The sequence below is a fragment of the Papaver somniferum genome, chromosome 2, assembly GCF_003573695.1.
Source record: "Papaver somniferum cultivar HN1 chromosome 2, ASM357369v1, whole genome shotgun sequence".
Lineage (NCBI taxonomy): Eukaryota > Viridiplantae > Streptophyta > Magnoliopsida > Ranunculales > Papaveraceae > Papaver > Papaver somniferum.
This window is the reverse complement of record NC_039359.1, coordinates 39,758,065-39,780,415: the sequence shown is the minus strand read 5'-3', so window position 1 is coordinate 39,780,415 and position 22,351 is coordinate 39,758,065. Positions and strand designations below refer to the sequence as shown.

Sequence of the window (22,351 nt, the reverse complement as noted above, 5' to 3'; positions counted from 1 at the left end):
CACAATTTGAGCCCAACTGTAAGACCAAAACCAAAGCCCAGTTCATTAAGGCCCAAGTCAAATTCATTGTTAAGGCCCAGCCCAATTCATAAGTGAACAACTGAGCACAAGACTCAGTTCACTGTAAGGCCAGAGCCTAGTGAACTGTTAAGCCCAAGTCATAGTTGAACTGTTGAGCCCAAAGCTCAGACCAGTTTCTAGAACCAAAGCCCATTTGCACTTCAAAGATAACTGAGCCCAAGCTCAGTTCATTTTATCTTTAACAAACCCACTAAGCCCAATTCATTCAAAGGGCATTCAAACCCATTAGCACTCAAAACCCCATTTAAGCCAAAAGGCTTCTAAACCCAAAGCAAATCTAGGAACCCAATTAGCTAAAACACTTCCGAAACACACCCAATCTCTGTGGATCGACCCGTACTTGCACGAGCTACAACTGACGACCGTGCACTTGCGGTATTACTGTAGGCCCCCGTTTTTATTGCGCTTAATTTTATACACATCTCCGGCCCCACCAAGTTTTTGGCCGGGGATAAATTCTATACCCTTTTCCGGACCTGCCACTTGGCCAAAGATGGTGCAAGGTCCAAGTTGAATGAGCTTTACTACTTGCACAAACCTGATATTATTTGTATTGCGGAGCCTCAGGTTCGTTGCACTACACGTTTTGTTAGGAAGCTTAATTTGCTTGATTTTTGTGATGATGTTATTACTAATGAGGTGCATGGCCAGAAAGGTAATATTTGGGTCTTTTGGAGGAATACTCTAGCAAGGCCGATTGTTTTATCTTCGTCTAAGCAGGCTATCACTTTGGATTTTGCTGGGAATTTTATCACGGCTGTGCATGCTTCTTTTGATGCGGTTGAAAGGAGATCTCTTTGGCGGCAATTGGGTCTGGGATATATTTCCATTCCTTGGGTTGGTGTTGGGGATTTCAATTGTGTTTTGCGTCTTGATGAGAAGAAGGGTGGTAGGCCGCTCAAAGAAATTTATATAAATGAGTTTCGAAGTTGGATCTCTGACAATGGTTTGGTTGAGGCCGATGCTATTGGGAAGAAGTATACTTGGTCTAATTGTCGGAGTGGTATGCATAGAATTGTTTCTAAACATGATAGGGCTGTTATTAATGGTGCGTGGCATGATAAGTTTGCTAACTGGAGGTGCAAGCTTTGCCGAGAATCTGCTCGGACCATTCTCCTCTTTTTGGTTTTGCTTTTGATAGTCCTAGGCCGAAGAGAGCTCCTTTTAGAATTCCAGAAGATGTGGCTTTCTCATCCATCTTTTTGGATTTCGTCAAGACAATTGGAGTGTTAGGTTGGATGGTGCTCCTCCTTTTGTTTTTACTTCAAAGTTGAAGCGTTGAGGGATGCTTTGAAGATTTGGAATAGATGGTGTTGGAGATGTTCAGTTTCGCTTAAAGCAAGCGGAATTGAATCTTGATAAGGAGAATGATATTTGGACCATAATGTTAGCTGTGAAGTCCAATTTTTGAAGGTTGCGACGCTAGGAAGGCTGTTGATGATGTGCGGTCTGAGTTGGCCACTATGCTTAAGCAAAAATCGAGAACTAGTTGGTTGGAGGATGGTGATCAGAACACTCGTTTTTTTCACAATTCAATAGAATGAGGAGGAGCCAAAACACAATTTCCGAACTGAAGATTTCTACTAACTCTACTTTGTTTTTGCAGGATGAAATAAAAGATTACATTGTTGATCATTATCGTGCAAAGTTCAACGGTGGAGCTGTCATATTGATCCGAGATTATTTGATTATGAGCATGAAGCATATCAGCTGCTGAAGTGCTGTATGGATGCTATCCCGACCTTGGATGAAGTTAAAGAGGCTGTTTTTGATCTGGAGCGGATTCTGCCTGGCCCTGATGGATTTACAGGTTCTTTCTTTCGAACCTGTTGGAACATTATTTCTAGAGATCTTTTTAATGCTATTGCAAACTGTTGGGCGATGAAGAAGATTCCTAATGGCATTAACTCTAGTTTTATTGTTCCATCCCAAAAGCTAATAAGTCTGATGCTATTAAAGACTATAGGCCAATTGGTTTAAGCAACTTCTTCTTCAAAATCATTACAAAAATTATGGCGACCAGACTTGGCACGGTGTTGAACAATTGATTTCTGAAGACAAGTGGCGTTTATGAAAGGAAGAAACATTCATGAGAACATAGCTTTGGCTGAACTGATCAATGAGATTAGTGTTGAACGAAAGCATGGTAACGTTGGCCTTAAATTGGATATAGCCCAAGCTTTTGACACGGTAGTTGGGAGTTTGTTGTTGAAGTTTTTCGTCAATATGGCTTTTCTGATGCATGGTGTTCGTGGCTGTATTCTTAACTCTGCCCGTATATCTATTATGATTAATGGTAGCCCTGAAGGTTTTTTCAGTATCACAAGAGGCCTTCGTCAAGGTGATCCTCTTTCACCTTTGTTTGTTCTTATTGAGGATGTTTTGAGCCGCAATCTCTCTAAGTGTTTGCTGCTAGAAGTATGCATCACATGGTGATAAGAAAGGTGTGGCTCCAACCCATTTACTCTTTGCGGATGATATTCTTATTTTCTGTAAGGCAATCTTCATAGTCTGCGGAATTTGAAGGAGATGCTTGGCATGTATCAACGTGCTTCCGGCAGTATGTTAGTTACGCCAAAAGCAAATTCTATTTTGGTGGAGATAGACAGTCTCGTGCTGTTGCTATTGCAAACTTTATGGGCATGGAGAGGGCGCATTTCCCGGATAAATATTTGGGAATCCAATTGAAACCTGGCATTGTGCGTCATATTCATGTTCGTCAGGTAATGGAGAAGATTATGGACAAGCTGGCAGGTTGGAAGGGTAAGCTCTTGTCTTTTCAGGCCAGGTTAGTTTTGATCAAATCAGTATTTCTAGCTATTTGCTTCATTCAATGGCTGTTTATAAATGGCCATGCACGGCCATCAAGACGGTGGAGAGGGCCATTCGCAATTTTTTGTGGTCTGGAGATGCTGAGAAGCGCAAACACTTCACGGTTCTTTATGATCTTATGCCGTCTAGCGTGAAGGTGGGCTTGGCTCAAAAGTTGAATGATGTTAATAGGGCCATGCTTATGAAGTTGTGGTCGATTCGTGACTCTAATAAGACTTGGGCTAGATTTTTGAAGGCAAAATATTTCAAGGTTAGTGGCAACTTGATTGATTACAAGTTGGGTTCCTCGGTTTTTCCTGGCATTAGATTGGTGCATAACTTTGTTCAAAACACACGCGCTCAATTATAGGTAACGGTGCTAATACTTCCTTTTTTGATAATTGGTGTGCTGATTTTTCAATTGCACAACGTCTTGGCATCAAACAAAGGGCCCTAATGATTTTAAGGCCAAGGTGAGTGATATTATTGTTGATGGCTCTTGGGCTATTCCTCCAAAGACTAAAGAATTGATGTTACGATGCAATATTGATGTTGATAATTTGCCTCTTATTGGTGGGGAGATGATTATAAAATTTGGGACTTGGAATAAGGTGTTTTCTCTGTCAAGTCGGCCAAGGCTGCTATCCGTGGCCAGCTGAAATTTTGCCAGCTGCGGCTCTTTTTCTAGAAGTGTTGTACATCCTACTTTGGGTGTGCAGTACTGGAAGCTATTTTATAAACAATGTTGTGCTCTGATGATAATGTTATGAGAAGACAGGTAGGGAGATGCCTTCTATGTGTCGTTTATGCAGAGAAGATTGTGAAGATGTTAGCCATATTACTTGGCATTGCAAAATTGCCAAGAGGATTTGGAATTGGGCAGCTGAAATTTTCAATGAAGCCGAATGAGGACCTCGTGGCCTCCTACAAGGTGCAAAGGGCAGAGTCGAATGATTAAGGATCTGTGGCTTGTTGCAAATCTTGCAATAGTTACGGATTATGGAAGTTGCGTAACAAAGCTTATTTTGAAACATGCGGGTTCGTTGGCTGGAGTTTAAAGGCAGAGTTCATCAGGTAATTCGTGATAACTCTATTAGAATGAAGGGCCATATGCATAATACTTTGGATGATTTGCGTATTGTTAATTTCTTTAGAGTGAAGCATAGATCTTGCGATCACTCTGATCCAATTGAAGTTACTTGGACTCCACCAAATCCTGGTGAATTATGATCTGTTGTGATGGTGCATCACTTGGTAACCCGGGCAGGCTGGTTCTGGTGTTGTCTTCCGTGATTCTAACTCGGTAGTCTTGGGAGTTTGTGCGTTGGTCTGGGCTGGCAGACTAACTTCTATGCTGAAGTTTGTGCGGTTATATATGGTGCTGTCGTTGCTCAAAGATGGAATGTGAAGAACCTAAGTGTCAGATCTGATTCGATGAGTTGTTTATTTGCTCTTCAAAAAGGCGACTTGCCATGGCAGCTAATGCAGAAGTGGAGAATAGCGAAGGCTTTTTATAACAATATTAGCTATATTCATAGCTATAAAGAAGCTAATTTTTCAGCTGATGTCTCGGCCAAACAAGCATGTTTGTTGGCTGAGGATCATTATGAGTTTTATGAGGGTAGGCCAGGTTTTATTCAATCTGTTGAATGGCCTGGAGAGGTTTACTATCGTTTTTAGGTTTTTTTGGCGTGCGGCCTTTTGGCTTAGCGCTAACTTAGCCTGATCCCTGTACATTTTCGCTTTTTTATTCTATTTTATTGACCGAGTAAAAAAAAAAAAAAAGGTAGATCTTCATGTGGGGTTTGTAGTTCTGTCAGACGATTCAGACCCGTCATGCGATGCCAACAGTAGACAGAGGGATCCATGGTGGCCATTCAGATCTGTTTCTGAATAGAGAGAAACAAGGAGATATATTCGTAGTTCAAGAATGAGCCACATGGCATTTAGAAGGTGGTGTATATCCCTAGCTGATTTCTTATTGGTCGTACGATCACAGTCCATGTGTATATAACTTTATTTAGGCGGTCACTAGTGGTCCTTTTGTAAATAGAGAAAATTTCTAAAAGGGTGAATGTGGTAGGGCATGTCTTTCTTCCACCACCAGATATTTCTCCGGTCTGACTCTACTACTACTGCCCTAACTTGACCTGCCCGAACTCAACGGTGTCCACTCACTCAATATAATCATCCTCTTTACGTATAGTTCATGTGGGAGGCTTTCTCATCAAGAGTACACTCGCATGGGCTACTTGATGCACGCTGGGTTGTCTTTATGGATGAAAATGGTCGTTATAGATTAGTGGCAAGGTGTTTGAAAGTTAAACCAAGCAAAAAAATAATATAACCAACAATTCACTTAATTACAGTTACCATTCATGGATTATCACCGTTAACCGAAGAAGGCTATTATTGGGTCATCACATTTCATTAGACGGACGTCACCTAATAAGACAAAAACGGATCACCCATAAGTAATATCAAAAACCCCTTATCTCAAATAATTTTGTAATGACTAAACAACCCTTATTTAGTAATGTTAATTTTATTTAATTAAATAATAATTAAATTAATGAACTTGTTATATACTTGGTGAATTTTGGGACAAAGTTTTTGTGGGGAAAAAAACTAGAGAGAAGAAAAAAATAATCTGTATGCCTCTAAACTATCTCCCATGAGTTCAATTTCGTTCAAAATTAGCTAAAGTACGCAAAATAATTTCAGATATTTCGACTTACATGCCCGATTACGGTTGAGTTTGAGCTTCGTAACCAACCGTAACCTCTATTTACGGTTAGGTTTGGATGAACTCCAAACCGTAACTGGTAATCAATGAGACAAAACCCAGTCGTAGAACCATTACGGTTGGGAAAATGGCACTACGAATCCAGGCGTAACCCAGTTTACGGTTGGTTTAACGCAATTCTAAACCGTAACTCAGTTTACTGCTAGGTTCGAATTTTTCATTACCAACTGTAAATTTTCCTATGATTTAGATTTTGTTCCTACGGTTGGAAATACAAATTTTACAGCTGGAAATACCACATGCAAATTAGATTTACGGTTTGGAATCATCCAAACCTAACCGTAATATCTTCAGAAACTATAATTACGGTTAGCAAAACCAACCGTAACACCTTCAGAAACACAACTAAAACCCAAATTTGACTTCGATTTCATTCAATCTAACCTATTTTTAGCACAAAAATGAGTAAAAACAAGATGGGTTATCGATTAATACCTAACATAAACCATGAGTTCTTGTTGAGGAGTTTGAAATCGTGATTCTTTAAATTCTTGGTTCGGTTGTTGGTGATGAATTTGATCGTCCGGTGGTTTATTGAGGAGAGAAAGATTAGGTTTTTAAGTTTTTAGTTCAAGGATAATCTAGATATTTTGTTTTTGTGTTAGGATATCCCATAACCATTTTTTTGGACACTAAAAATCCAAGTGAAACCCTTCTATTGGAATGTGACGCCCCAAAAATAACCTTCTAACTGAATGTAGAATGACAGGTTGTAATACTATTAGATCAAAAAATACTCGAATAACATGTAAATAATTTATTCTTTTCTTGAAATTGAAAGTATCCTTGTCATATTCACACCTGACTTGTAAATTTGACTCCAACTCTCCATGACGTCAACCAAATTCAGTGATCAGCGTCCCCGTTGTCATTTCCTTCCTTGTTGCAGCATGTGCAGGCTATAGAGATTACTATTAAGAAACCCCCGGTAGCCTTGAGGAGAATCAAAGTGTAGTGACGGACAGTCGGATATACGTGGTAGTCAACTTGATATTCCATATGAAAAGACAGGCCGAGTCACCCTACCCCCACAAGGTTTAAAAGTTTTTACTGTTGGAGATGTTTTGCACCTTCAACTAAGATCCCGAACAGCAACAGAGGAGATATAATAAAACTGTTTGATAGATTTAAATTATGAACCTAAACTTTATACAGATACAGAAAAGCATTGGAGATAATTATTGCATGCCGTGTGAGTTCAACAACTTCCAATCCACCCGACACAGCAATCTCATGTCAAACCGAACAGTTTTCCCCCTTGCATCTTTCTTCCAGGCTGATCAATATAGTATAAAACTAACGGTGCAATTTTTCATTTCCGGCGACCTGATTGCATTATCCCTGCCCGGACATTGTAATTCATCTGCTTCAAACCCACATGCCATTGGTTTAAGTGTTGGCCAGTGAGGATGAAGCCAGCACACCAGATTGACCACATGCGCCCTATGGTGCGTAAATGTATGTGTGGTTCGAAGCGCCAAAAATTCAAGACAAAACAGGAAGCTGACATGTAGCTAGGGAGTCTTAGCTGCCCGAAATATCAGGCGCCACGTATACAGTGGTCAAGCCAAAGATCTCTCACCAAACAACTCTTCGAGATTTGAGAGATCTAAATCTCTGTTTTCTCTCTCTATGCCCAAAGCTATTAGCCAGTAACAACACTCTAAAAGATTTTTCATTTTATTATTTTTTATTTTAATTTAATCTTATTATTACTTCTTCTTCTCTCACCAAAATAATTTTAAAACCTCATTTTTTTTCTTCTCTCACATGAATAATTTCAGAGCCCTAAACTACTACTCCTTTTCTCCACAACAAATCAAATCAGGTTTGATGCTTTCCTTTTACTTTGAAAGCTTCCATGATTCATCAGCCTCACCATCTGAACTCTATCATTTTCTTCATTTTTTTTCTTCTTCATTTTTGGTCTTAAGAACTATGTTTTAAGCTTCTTTGGCTGTTCCTGTTAATTTTTTCTTTTTTCATTTTCTTGTTCTTACTGATCTGATCTTATCAAACTTACACAAAAACAAGTGGATGAATTTCATTTTATTTTTTTTAGCTGAAGAAGATAAGATATTTTCGAACCATATATTTTCTCGATAAAAAGACGAAAGATTCAACCAAACATTTAAGTTTCTTTCATCATTTTTTGTTCCTTTTCTCTCTGTATGGAATATAATTTGGTAGGATATGAAATGCTTAATTGAATTTTTTGATTGATAATTACTTTATTTTTTTCATGCAGAAATCAGATTTGGGTTAATAATTGAGCATGTAAACTTAGACAAGAATTGTGGTTGTTGATCACAGATGTACTTCCTTTTTTTATGAGAAGAGATTTCAAGTACAAAATTCCATCTTGTTTGTCACTGCAAGATTACATATTAGACATCTAGTTTGATAAAGAGAATCCTTCCCAAGCTCCATGGCTACTCTGTGTGAGAGATGGATCGATGGTCTTCAATTTTCTTCTTTATTTTGGCCTCCTCCTGAAGATGCTCAACAGCATAAGGTACCTTGGCTTACTTCTTCTTGTTAAAAAATTTCCAACTTTTTGAAAATTATTATTTTTTTATTTGTTTCAGTTATTAAAAAATGTATCCATATTTTTAAGTTTGATGATCTGGGTCTTCTTAAATTTAAGTTACTTTTTTTACGGATTTTCTATTTTGGGCAATTGTTTTTGTAAGGATGGATGTAGATGCAAAGAGTTTGAATATTTGGTAAATAAATATGTTTAAGTTGTAATAATATGGTCAAGAATTTCAGGTAAAATACCTCACTGTAGATATATGGTAATGGTATGATTTTTCACTAGCAGAACAAGTTGTGGTAAAACATATACCACAAGGTGTATGTGGAAAATCCTCCACCACCCGAAGGGATGACTACGGATTGATAATCACTCTATCTTTGATCTACTTATTCACACGAGTAAATTTGAAGTACATGGTTATTTGTGAAATCTCACCTGTCCTTGTTTAAAATTCATTTGCTAACTTAACTTTATTGTTGTTTTCATTCAGGCTCAAATTACTGCCTATGTTGAATATTTCGGCCAGTTCACATCAGAGCAGTTCCCGGATGATATTGCCGAGGTAACTAATATGGTCTATGTGGAATTTGAATTTCATATATGTGAACAGATATATGCTTCAGGCAGTTCATGGCAAGCTACCGTGTTCAAACATAACAAAGCTAAATGATTGTTCTGATGAAATAATAAAATAATGCCTGGGAAACTGTTAGTCACTGATTGTATCTTTGGTTCATTTCTTCTGCAGCTAATTCGGAGTCGTTATCCATCTACCGAAAAGCGCCTATTGGATGAAGTATTGGGTAATCAAAATCAGATCCCTATTGACTCTATGTTGTTACAGACTATCCCATAGATTGCTTTCTTCCTTGGGTTGATGTTCCGCGGTAATCTTAAACATGCTTTACTTGATCTGCAGCAATATTTGTTCTTCATCATCCAGAACATGGGCATGCTGTTATTCTTCCAATTATATCATGTATACTTGATGGTTCAGTGGCATATGATAAGAACAATCCTCCCTTTGCTTCTTTCGTTTCTTTAGTCTGCCCAAGCAGTGAGGTAAGAAGCCTTCAAAACAAGTTCATCTTTGGATACTTTATACTATATTTTTCTTCTCATTATACGATCCCTCACAGTTCACAGTTCTTGGGGTCATGCGAGATTAGTTTATGATCTGAGTATCACATCGAGTAATCCTTCTTTTTTGTTGCAGAATGATTATTCTGAACAATGGGCTTTGGCATGTGGGGAAGTTTTAAGGGTATTAACACACTACAACCGCCCAATTTATAAGGTGGAGCATCAGAACAATGAACAAGAGAGAAGCAACAGTGGTAGCCATGCTACAACAAGTAACTCGACTGAAGGGGAAGCTTGCCATCTACCTTTGGAACAGCAGGAGAGAAAACCTTTACGTCTTTTGTCTCCTTGGATTACAGATTTGTTGCTTGCAGCACCACTGGGTATTCGTAGTGACTACTTTCGCTGGTTAGTAAATATGTTCTTCTATGGTGTTACTCATGCCGGGCGGCTATTTCAAGTTGATTTAAGCTATGAATGTTACGTTTAGTCACCCAGTTTGGAAAAACCAGCTGGACACTGTTTATGTACTATTTTATTTGTTCATCTTCTCTTTAGTTTTCAAAGAATGTGAAGGGTTTCCGGGTGTATGTTCTTATCAAATAAGCATCTTGAGAATTTTTATGTTCATTAGGTGTGGCGGTGTCATGGGTAAATATGCAGCGGGTGGAGAACTTAAGCCCCCTACTGCTGGTTAGTCAAGTCTCCAACACCATCGTATGTAATCTTGGTTTTCATATATTACTTTTGCTGATATCTGAAGCTTCTATTTAATTTTATGACGTTAGTTTCTGCCCGTGGATCGGGAAAGCATCCACAGCTTATGCCATCAACTCCAAGATGGGCAGTTGCAAATGGTGCAGGTGTTATACTAAGTGTATGTGATGATGAAGTTGCGCGCTATGAAACCGCTACTTTAACAGCAGTTGCTGTTCCTGCACTCCTGCTTCCTCCTCCGACTACTGCTTTGGATGAGCATCTTGTTGCTGGATTGCCTGCTCTTGAGCCATATGCACGCTTATTTCATCGGTGAGAATTCAAACTTATCCATATCTTTGAACAGTTTCCTTCCCCTATTATATTAAGGACCTCATTCTTCCAATTTAGGTACTATGCAATTGCTACCACAAGTGCCACACAGAGACTTTTGCTTGGACTATTGGAAGCACCTCCATCTTGGGCCCCGGATGCTCTGGATGCTGCGGTACAGCTTGTAGAACTACTGAGGGCTGCCGAAGAATATGCAACTGGCATGAGGGTAAGTTGGATCATGACAATAACAACTTTTTAGGTGGGGTGTAACGTGATGTTAGGGTTTTGCCGGAGGCTGTACTCATTATTATTTCTTAATTTTTTGTATGTTATGTTATGTGCTGTTGCAGTTCTGTTTTTCCATCAACTCACGTCTTAGTTTCTTCTGAATTCTCTGCTCTTCTGATTTTGTTTTGATTACTGCCTACTGGTATCCATAACTCATGCTATGATCGTAACTTGATGGCAGAAGAATATGTTTCTAATTCACTTTTTCTTTTTGACTTGTGCTAATGAGTTTTGACTGTTTCCTAATTATAATCTTTACTGGTGTTATACTGTAGCTCCCAAGAAACTGGATGCATTTGCACTTCTTGCGTGCAATTGGGACTGCAATGTCCATGAGAGCTGGTATTTCGGCTGATGCAGCGGCAGCTTTGCTTTTCCGCATTCTTTCTCAACCTGCGCTGCTTTTTCCTCCACTAAGGCTACCAGAAGGAGTTGAAGCTCAACCTGAACTCCTGAGTGGCTATATTTCTTGTTACCGGAAGCAGGTATTTGAGTTTCTGTATATACAGTTGCAATCTTCTCCAATTTAGATGTTACCAGGACCCTGGAACAGTGCCCCATAGCTTCTTTCTTTAATGATTTAATATTTGAAAGACGATCTCGTGTTTGAAAACATGTAACATAGTAGGTGCAAAAAAGTAAAAAGTGAAATCTTCTTTATTTATGACAGCCATTGAAGTTCATTTGAATTATAAAAAGTTAATGTTGGCAGTCTGCTGCCAGTAATTGTGAGTAATTGCTGGCTGTCTGCTGCTTATACAGTTTCTTAACGGCTTACCATTACTTATCTTTTCTCTTTGGTTTAACTGTCAGTTGATCGATTGTGCAGATAGAAGTTCCCGCTGCTGAAGCTACTATTGAGGCCACGGCTCAAGGAATTGCATCATGTTTTGCTCTCATGGTCCTGATGTTGAATGGAGAATTTGTACCATATGGGAAGCAGCATACGGCCTAATACCTCTAAGTTCTTCAGCTGTTGATCTGCCAGAGATCATAGTAGCAACACCTCTGCAACCTCCAGCTTTATCATGGAATCTTTTCTTGCCCCTACTAAAAGTATTACAGCATCTTCCTCGTGGAAGCCCGTCTGAAGCTTGTCTCATGAGAATTTTTGTTGCTACAGTTGAGGCAATCCTTCAGAGAACCTTTCCACCCCAGTCCTTAAGAGAACAACAAGCGAGGAACTCACAGTATAATTTTAGTGTTGGTCCCTCAAAGAGCCTTGCTGTGGCTGAGCTCCGTACCATGGTTCATTCATTATTTTTAGGATCATGTGCCTCTGTAGATCTGGCTTCTCGCCTGCTGTTTGTCGTGTTAACAGTTTGCGTAAGTCATGAAGTTCGCCCAAGCGGAAGCAAAAGACCTAGAAACGGGAATCATACATATTCTCGTGAACCAAGTGAAGATTGCCAACCAATTGATGGAAAAATTAGAGCAGACGTGAGAAGTAGAAAAGGGAGAAAACAAGGACCGGTGGCTGCATTTGATTCATATGTTCTGGCTGCTGTTTGCGCTTTGTCGTGTGAACTACAGCTGTTCCCGATAATTTCTAAAACCACTAAACTCTCGAAATTGATAGATGTGAGTGAAGTAGGAAAATTAGGAAAAACAAATGGGTCAACTAACCAGCTACAAGAAGGTTTCTACTCTGCCATTCGTCATACTCGAAGGATAGTCGGGATCTTAGAGGCACTTTTTTCTCTGAAACCTTCAACAGTTGGTACTTCATGGAGTTACAGTTCAAACGAGATAGTCGCTGCGGCTATGGTGGCTGCTCATATTTCTGAACTCTTTCGACGGTCAAAGACCTGCATGCATTCTTTAACTGTCTTGATGAGATGCAAATGGGACGATGAAATTACACAAGGGCATCCTCTCTCTATAACCTCATTGACTTTCATGGCAAAGCTGTTGCGTCTATCGCCAACAAGGCAGAACCACTTGAAGCCCACTTAGTAAATTCACCATTGTGGAAAGATACTTCAGTATGTAGCAGTGGTGCACGACAACTTAATTCTTCCAAATCTAACGGGTTTAGGCCAGTAGAAGCATCATCAATCCGACAGTTGGAAAGAGATACTGACGCACCCCAATCAGCTAAATTTCTTAAATGTGAGAGAGCTTTACTCTCACATGATGGCATGGATAATAAAACTGTTGGGAAAAGTCTTTCCAGTTTGGCCATGGACGCGTCAGAATTGGCTAATTTCCTGACAGTGGATCGGCATATCGGATTTAATTGCAGTTCCCAAGTTCTACTAAAATCTGTACTAGAAGATAAACATGAATTATGCTTTTCTGTTGTTTCACTGCTGTGGCACAAGTTGATAGCAACACCAGAAACACAACTCAGTGAGGAAAGCACGTCTGCGCAACAAGGGTGGCGGCAGGTACTTTTCTTTTGCTGTCCAACTTCCATAATTGATTATTTTCTGTTGAGGTTATATGGGTCTTATTTCAAGCATAACAGCATATCACCATTAAAAATCATCAACTGTTTACTGCTTGAATAACTAACCGTTATTTTGATATTGCATGAGGAGCGTTAGAGTGGTCCATATCTCTCTGTTTCACTTTCTCTCTTCTTTGTTACTTGATGATCGTTCTTTCTGGATTCCATGATGTAGAATCCAACTTGTATCCATTTTTTATGCTTTTGAATAAACTGACCAACTCTCATGTACTTTGAACAGGTAGTTGATGCCATGTGCAATGTTGTATCAGCTTCTCCAACAAAAGCATCAGCTGCAATCGTGCTCCAGGTTCAGATGCTGCTTAACTTATGAATTCTCAGCTGGCTAACATGTTGTTTTGCTCTTTTCAACAACCACTTTTGTTTATTCACATTTATGTCTCTCTTTACTGCCAGGCTGATAAGGATTTGTACCCTTGGATTGCTAGAGACGACGAGCAAGGTCAAAAAATGTGGATAGTTAACCAAAGAATTGTCAAACTAATTGTAGAGCTTATGAGAAATCATGATCGCCCTGAATCATTGGTAATTATAGCCAGTGCTTCAGATCTTCTACTGCGTGCAACAGATGGAATTCTTGTTGATGGAGAAGCTTGCACTTTGCCCCAGCTAGAGGTAATATAGATCGTCTATTCCTGGTTTCAAGTTTTGTCGTCTAGTTTAATTTAAATGCCATCCATGTCTTTAGACCTCAAACTCTAATGATTAGTTAGATATGTTGTTTATTGTTATTCTAATTGTTGGAGAATTCCACTTTCTTTTAGTGCTGTGGCATTTTAATGTCATACTTCTCATGTTCCTTAGGTAGAGTGGTTTGCATGATGTATATTTGGAATTTATTCGGTCACAAAGCTCAGTAACCAACTATGTGCTATCTTTTTTTATTCTGAGTTTCTGTTTTCCTGTATACGAAATTTATCAGCTCCTTGAAGCCACAGCTAGAGCTATGAAGCTTGTGCTCGAGTGGGGTGATACAGGTTTGGCAGTCAGAGACAGCCTCTCAAACTTGTTGAAGGTAATCTTTTAAACAGATAGCCAGTTTTTACTTCACCCCGTCGGTTCCCTCTAATTAGTTCCATAAACCATCGGTCAGCTGATTTATGTGTGCTTTTACGTGCAGTGTCGCTTGCCAGCTACGACACATTGCCTTTCCCATCCAAGTGCACATGTCCGTGCCCTTAGCACATCAGTTCTACGTGATGTTCTGGTTATTGGCTCTGTGAAATCCAATTCTAAGCAAGAGGAAATACAATCGACCAAACATGTTTCTCCGTTAAGCCAATATTTAAGTTTAGGAGGGAATATTGACTGGCATGCAGAAATAGAGAAGTGCTTGACATGGGAGGCTCAGAAAGGGCACGCAGCAGGAGTGTCCAACACATTCCTCAGTGCTGCCTCAAAAGAGTTGGGATATATTAACATTCCATTTTTATTTGAGGTTAGACCTACCTAGTTGTGTCAGTCGATCAATCTCTGGCCTTCCCCTTGAGCTGATTAGATTCTAGGAAAATATGGCCTGAGTTATTTTTTTCAGGTTTCATACCAGTATATATTTCTTGCTGTGAAACTTGAACGTGACATACCCCCAAATGTGTTATATAGCTAGGTGATCAGCATGTCACAACTTCATCATTGACAACCTCATGCTCTTGTAGATAGAAGAACCCATCCATTTTTAAATTAGGAAAAAGATTGGGTAAGATAACTGTTCGACTCTTGGATGGATGTTGTGTTATTTCTTGACACTGTACCTCGGTATCTCTGTAATAATGTTACACTGTATGGGTTCTAATCCAGTTGTACTCAGTTGTGAGCCTGCTATTAGTCAGCAGTTGCTCCAGATGTTGTAGAAATACGGACATTCCTTGTTAGAAACATGATATTTCCATGTTAATACAAACTGAGTTTTTTCTTCGGATTTGGAGTGGGTTGAGGATGCAGAGAATTTTCTTACTCTTATTTCCAGGAGAATATAAAAGATTCTTAGTTTTTTTTTTTTTTTTTTTTATAGTATATCCAGGCCAGACAGCTCATTGGTGAATGGCCAGAGCAAGACCTTGCTGTTGGTGTTGTTTCAGTGAAAGGTCAGAAACTTGACATTTGGAGGGAAAAAGACATTGCAAATTGACTACAAGAAAAGTGAAAAGGGGAATAAAAGGGATAAAAGAGCATAACTAGTCACGAGTCACATGACAATATGTCACGACTTTTGGAGAGTTTGGCCCCTTGAGTAAACTTAGATACTCGGTAAAGAAAAAGACCTTCAACCACAGTCCCACCGTATGAATAATGCTCTTGGCCTCCAGTTTCGCGTGGTCCTAATCGATCAGAATCATCAGATCAAGTATTCAAAATTCTGAAAAGACAACCAGACTGCTATTGCTTCTGATTTGGGTTTAATGTAAGGAGTGGGGATGTGGGAAGGACATAAAAGAGATCTCTCGTACTTGCTCAAACTTTAGACCTAAGCCAGTGAATATGACGAACAAGAAACTCAAGAACATGAACCTTTCCAAACCCTGCCATATTCTTATTCATGATTAAAAAACAGAAAAGGACTACAAACTCAAACAAGCAGACAACATTACTCATGACCTGAAATAGATATCCTAACAAGCATAAATAAAACCCAATAGAGGACTTGGAATGAATAGCAGGATTAAGTTCTAGTCGTCCGAAGGAAAATTGGCAGTACTTGGTTCCGAGATAGGTGACTGAGCAGGAGCCTGTACAGGTGGAAGCATAGTAACAGGTGAAGAACGAGGTGCAGCCGAGTGTGGAGCATCACAATAACCACGTAAAATGTCTCCCTCTTCAGCAGTAAAACCTACAGAAGTAAGCATAGAAGGTCAGCATTCACGAGTTATGATACGGATAGCTCTACAGCATTCAAGACCAAGATACATCTCTCCATCCATGAAGAAAAGTATAATCTCGTTAGTGCAAGATCGTAGCTCATATAGTGCATTCCAGCACTCAACCATGCCAGCACCGTCATCCGCATTGATCCGAGCTGCCAAGTTATGACCTGGGTAATGAATCGTGGTTGGCACTTCCCTTGCAGCTACAAATGATGAGCTACTGACCATAAGAGCTGAAATTGCCAACAAAAGAACCAATTTGCTGTTGATGAGAGCCATTGTTTTCTGCGAAAGAGTGATTAGTTAAGTTAGACAGAGGATTGTGGAGATAGAGAAGGCTGTGCGAAGAAGTGGTGCTTGGTGGTCGGGTATATATAGAGGTAACCTGTTATAGGTGCGGCATGGTTTATTAGAGGGGCGGCAGTGTGATAGTAATGTCCCTCTATTTGGTTAGGGGATGTCCTATAGGGGATGTAAATTAACTAGATTATATTTCCTATTTTTTAACCTAAATCAAAGCTAAATTGAAAATTTGTTTTCTTTCTTCTTCTCTTCTCCTCCTCCCATCAACCGTAACCTCAATTAAAACTCAAAATTTCATCGTCTTCGATTAATCGACGATTCGAAAATTAATCAAGTGTAGTGTAATGACTTATATGAGGTATGTTTTGAAAACCCAGTTACGATTTGGTTTATTTTGTTCGATTTAAGTTTATTTTCCATCGAAAATTAGGGTTTTAGATGAAAATTGAAATTGAAATTTCTGGGTTTATGTAAGTTACGGTTAATTTTAACTCAATTACGAACGGTAACTGGATATTTTGATGTTGTTACGGTTGGTAATAGTTCAATTACCAACCGTATGTTCTTATATTTGAGAATTTTCTTCAGTTACGGTTGGTAACCATTTTAGTTTACGAACTATAACTCAGTTACGGTTGGTATCGAGCATTTGGTTACCAACCGTAACTGAGTTACGGTTCGTATCAAGCATTTAGTTACCAACCGTAACTAGTTTTACGATTGAGTTTTCTTCAAATTTAACCAGTTACGGTTGGTAGTTCATCTTTTACAAACCGTAACTTCGATTTACGGTTGGTTATGAGCACAATTCCAACCGTAATTAGCTTTGAAAATGTAAAAAAAATTGATTTTTTACTTACTTTAGATAACTTTGAGCAACAAAAAGCTAGTTGGGACTAATTTAGAAGTATACCCGGTCATTTTCAGGTCCTGATTCTTCATTTTGTTGGTTAATTTCTTCAATTGATTGAGATTGACCTTCTCCTCTAAACTTTTTTTTTTCTTAACTCTAAAAATCTGATTTTGGTTTTGATTTTGAGTTAATATAAGTGAAATTAATCATTAACATTAAACTTGATTATCATCACTAAACTAGGTTATCAATTATGAGGGTTAATTTGTCATTTCCAGTATTTTTTTTATAAGGGACATCTTGAATGATCATGTAATGACCCTTTCTGTCCTATTAGAATGCTAACCCTCTAATAAACCATGCCGCCCCTATAACGGGTTACATATAATAACCTCAAAACTTATATGAATATTTCATGTAATGATATGTTATTTAGAAATAAAATGTTTTATTTTAGAATTTTCATTCTTTCTTATGAATAAATTGGTATTCATTTACCCATGTAATTTATCATATAAAAATTTATATATATATGTGTCGTGTTCGTGTCTGTGCAACCCAGATTGTAATGCTCAATGTTTGCTTTTACCTGCACCTACATTCAAACACATTACTTGAGACACTTTGGTTATCGTTTGAGACATTTTTGTGTCTGTTTGGCTACCGCTACAGCTAGTTCATGTTATTTATATCTAATGAACATGGGGTTGGATTTCATCCAGTCATTGCTTTGCGCTTTGACACATATTGGTTTTATTTTCAAAACCAGTTTGGCCCTATATGTTTTGGTCTTCTCTGTTGTGAGAGAGAAGGTTCTCTGAAACTGTTCTTAGGTCTGAAGGGATAGATTTGATAGGCAAAAATTGGTGGAGATACTACAATTTGAATGACATTTATATGATCTTGAATTTTTTTTGTAAGGTTTTCGATTTCCTAAATCGACATTATCAACGTATTATCTGTCTTTTTTTCGAAAGAAAAAAAACATTCGAACACATTGTAACCTTAACAATCGTAGTAAGATTTCAAACTCATTACCGCCAGGTAGGCTTCCGCCGAACCACATAAATCTCGTGTCATTTACATTAGCTGCACTTTAAATCACGTTTTCCGATTCATTTACATTTATCTTTCCTATACAAATGAATTTACTTGAATGTATTGCGAACCTTGCTAGATCCACTAGTTGGGTTTTTAGCAGTTACAGTAACCATGGACGCAGCTCTTTATCGTGCAGTGGAATATCAAGCTATATAAACTTTGTATGTGTACATGTTCAGCGACCTTTTTGTTTTTTTTGGTACACACATGGTGAATAACTAAGAACCTGGTGCGCCCTCCCCAAAATGTCCACCTCAAAAGGCACATTTAACTCAACGAAAATCAATCTGACACAACAAAAGTTAAATCGAGACAGAATACGACGATTCAGGTTCCAAATGATCATGGCAGTTACGTTTTGACAGCCTTAATTATAAAAAACACTAGAATTTCATTGATCTGATTTAGCCATTAATCAGACCCAAGATTACATAATTCTCCATTTCTAGATCTCTCCCAAAGTCGATTCATTTTCACTCAAATGTGCGTTGAGATTCAATTAATTGGACAATCAAAGCTCACAAAATACACAACAATGGTTGCATTCCCACTCTCCTCTATATGTAACCCGTTATAGGGGGCATGGTTTATTAGAAGGGCGGTATTCTAATAGGACAAAAAGGATCATTACATGATCATTTAAGGTGTCTCTTATAAAAAAAATACTGGAAATGACAAATTAACCCTCATAATTGATAACCTAGTTTAGTGATGATAATCAAATTTAATGTTAATGATTAATTTCACTTATATTAACTCAAAATCAAAACCAAAACCAAAATCAGATTTTTAGAGTTAAGAAAAAAAAAGTTTAGAGGAGAAGGTCAATCTCAATCAATTGAAGAAATTAACCAACAAGATGAAGAACCAGGACCTGAAAATGACCGGGTATACTTCTAAATTAGTCCCAACTAGCTCTTTGTTGCTCAAAGTTATTTAAAGTAAGTAAAAAATTCAATTTTTTTTACATATTCAGAGCTAATTACGGTTGGAATTGTGCTCATAATCAACCGTAAATCGAAGTTACGGTTCGTAAAAGATGAACTACCAACCGTAACTGGTTAAATTTGAAGAAAACCCAATTGTAAAACCAGTTACGGTTGGTAACTAAATGCTCGATACGAACCGTAACTGAGTTACGGTTCGGAACCAAATGCTCGATACCAACCGTAACTGAGTTACGGTTCGTAACCAAATGCTCGATACCAACCGTAACTGAGTTATAGTTCGTAAACTAAAATGGTTACCAACCGTAACTGAAGAAAATTCTCAAATATAAGAACATACGGTTGGTAATTGAACTATTACCAATCGTAACAACATCAAAATATCCAGTTACGGTTCGTAATTGAGTTAAAATTAACCGTAAATTACATAAATCCAGAAATTTCAATTTCAATTTTCATCTAAAACCCTAATTTTCGATAGAAATTAAACTTAAATCGAACAAAATAAACCAAATCGTAACTGGGTATTCAAAACATACCTCATATAAGTCATTACACTACACTTGATTAATTTTCGAATCGTCGATTAATCGAAGACGATGAAATTTTGAGTTTTAATTGAGGTTACGGTTGATGGGAGGAGGAGAAGAGAAGAAGAAAGAAAACAAATTTTCAATTTAGCTTTGATTTAGGTTAAAAAAACGGGAAAGGTAATCTAATTAATTTACATCCCCTATAGGACATCCCCTAACCAACTAGAGGGACATTACTATCACACTGCCGCCCCTCTAATAAACCATGCCGCCCTTATAACAGGTTACTATTATATTCTTCAGTAGGTTTTGTGGTGTATATGGAATAGTAGGAATAGTTGGATATATGAGAAAGAAAGGTTTGGTCCACTTAAAACCCTTTCCATGGCAATCGGAAGAGCTGGAGAGTATTATTTCACAGCTATGCATATGGAAGAACATTCTAACTGTATGCAGGAAATATTGGTTAAATGAGTTTTCCCAAGGAATGACTTTCATAAGTTAAATACTGATGGTGCATCTTCTAATTCTATTCTTACAGGGATCGGAGGTGTGGTTAGCGATAATGATGGCTCTTTCATGGCAGGCTATGTGAAACACTTTCGACATAATGGGAGAAATATTGCGGAGGTTTGGGCTGTTAGAGATGGTCTTAACATTGTTGTTCAGCTGGGAATCAGGAAACTTGAAGTCAATTGCGACTCCACTTTCGCATTACAGCTATGCAAATGAGAAATCTTATGTCCATGGCATCTCAGAAGTTCAGTGCATGATATTGAGATGCTGAAGATGAAGTTTGAAGAAATAAATTGTTGAACATCATTTTAGTGAAGCCAATTTTGTGGCTGTTACTTTGTCAAAAAAAAAAAAACGCCAGAAAGACAATTAGAAGGGGTATGTTTTAGAGCATAGCTCAGTTGAACCCACTAAGCGTTGGTATGTCAAGTTTGATTGTCATATTTTAGTGAATCAAAACTCAAAGAGTCGCTTGATTAGATACTAGAGTCAACTTCGTATAGATTAGTTAGAAAGTTACTAGGACATGACACTTACAAGTATTACATGAAGACTTGAAGATTGTGAAGAAGTAAAGAGCTATAACGATGACATCATCCTTCCACTTGAGGTTAGTAATATTTGACTTGAACTGTTTCATTTCTAACGTATCTTTCAAGTCGTGCATATTTAAAACATAACTGCGAAGCTGTGAATGATTATACTCTAGTTAGACATAGTATTAACGAATTACAATACGAAGTATAACGTCTATCTTTTGAACTTCGTATATAAGACATCAACATAATCGTATGAATGTTATTGTGATTATGTATGGGTATGGGTGAATATTTCGTCATAGGAAACAATGTTTTACATTCGAAAGGAAGTACAATTCATAAACTTGTTTTATGAATCGAAAGGGAAATCGCTAGGCTTATTGGTATTGTTATTCATTCCAAAAATTTGGATTACCAATATGTGTGTTTAGTATAACCGCTCATAACTTGTTTATGTATCTTGGTAAAACTATTCACAATGCCTGACTTTTATATGGGCGTGACTTTTATTAGGGAAATCGATCTTAAGTAATCACCTGAGATGGTATGATCGATAATTGTAATTGGTGTAACCATTCTGTTGATGGTGGTTTTTAGCTTAGTGTTAAAATCGTAAAACCTTGCATCTGATGTGACGTCACTCTGTAAGGAAACAAATCCGTGAGTGCTAACCTCTTCGCTGAGATATTTATTGAGCCGTTCAATATATCTACATGAAATTTATCCAGACTGGCGAATGTAGCAGCCATCCCAGATGTTCTGTAAATTTTGGCGCCTTACCTATATTCACTTAATATAAGTTCCTTTGAATGCCTTCTATGCTATGTTCCCCGGCTGAACCCTTAATATTGATATGGCAACACGGTTTGTGTTCACTCGCAGCAGAGTAGCACGAATTTCCAAATATCAAGGATAAGGTATTTGCATAAGGTATTCGATCAGAAAAGCATGCTGCTCTCTGGAAATGAACTTAAAACAACTCTGTGTCAACACATAGAAATCAATCAATTGTCCTGACTAACTTGCAGAAGTTAGGGTTCCGCGCCTCGCACAGTATACCAGACCTTGCTTGACGAAAGTAAGCCTAGAAAAACTAGGAAATTAATCCTTCATGGATTAGTAGGTGCAAAACCCTACCCAGAATCAGAAAAACAGGGAGCTGCAGCAGCAGAGGGAGGCGTGGCCATGCATTAGGCCAGCTGGCGCCACTTTCCATTGGCCACGCCCCATCCTAAACTGAACCTAGTTCCTTCGACCAATCATGTCGCTTTAAACTCGCCACGCGCACATAAGTGTAGCCACGCCCATGCTTGGCCGACCCTCTTTTAATCGACCAATCAGGACACTCTAAACCCGCCACACTCTCACCAGAAGTATAGCCGTGCCTTATGTTTGGCCGGCCCCCTTTTCTTGACCAATCAAGTCGCTCCAAACTTTCCACCATACATTAAAGGCCAAACGCACCCTGTCGCGCCACCATACTAACTGGCAAGCCAAACGCACCATGCCACAACAACATATTGATCAGCATGCCAACATGTCACTCTGCCACGGTAATATGCCAACATGCTACTCTGCCGCGGTA

At 38.4% G+C, this 22,351-nt stretch overlaps 1 protein-coding gene and 1 pseudogene across 1 annotated transcript; one reads left to right on the top strand and one right to left on the bottom strand.

Annotated features, from left to right (window-relative positions):
• Positions 1 to 7,379: 7,379 nt before the first annotated feature.
• LOC113347421 (protein GIGANTEA-like) lies at positions 7,380 to 15,031 on the top strand. The gene is given in 17 exon segments (XM_026591069.1): positions 7,380 to 7,526; positions 7,947 to 8,213; positions 8,728 to 8,799; positions 8,986 to 9,040; positions 9,157 to 9,299; positions 9,454 to 9,728; positions 9,955 to 10,013; positions 10,109 to 10,349; positions 10,428 to 10,578; positions 10,916 to 11,125; positions 11,470 to 11,521; positions 11,524 to 12,498; positions 12,501 to 13,030; positions 13,334 to 13,402; positions 13,510 to 13,728; positions 14,036 to 14,128; positions 14,234 to 15,031. Coding segments are annotated over 16 exon segments (3,564 nt in total). The 5' UTR covers positions 7,380 to 7,526; positions 7,947 to 8,126; the 3' UTR covers positions 14,567 to 15,031.
• Positions 15,032 to 15,150: 119 nt separating this feature from the next.
• Positions 15,151 to 16,388, bottom strand: LOC113353142 (annotated as a pseudogene).
• Between the last annotated feature and the right edge of the window lie 5,963 nt (positions 16,389 to 22,351).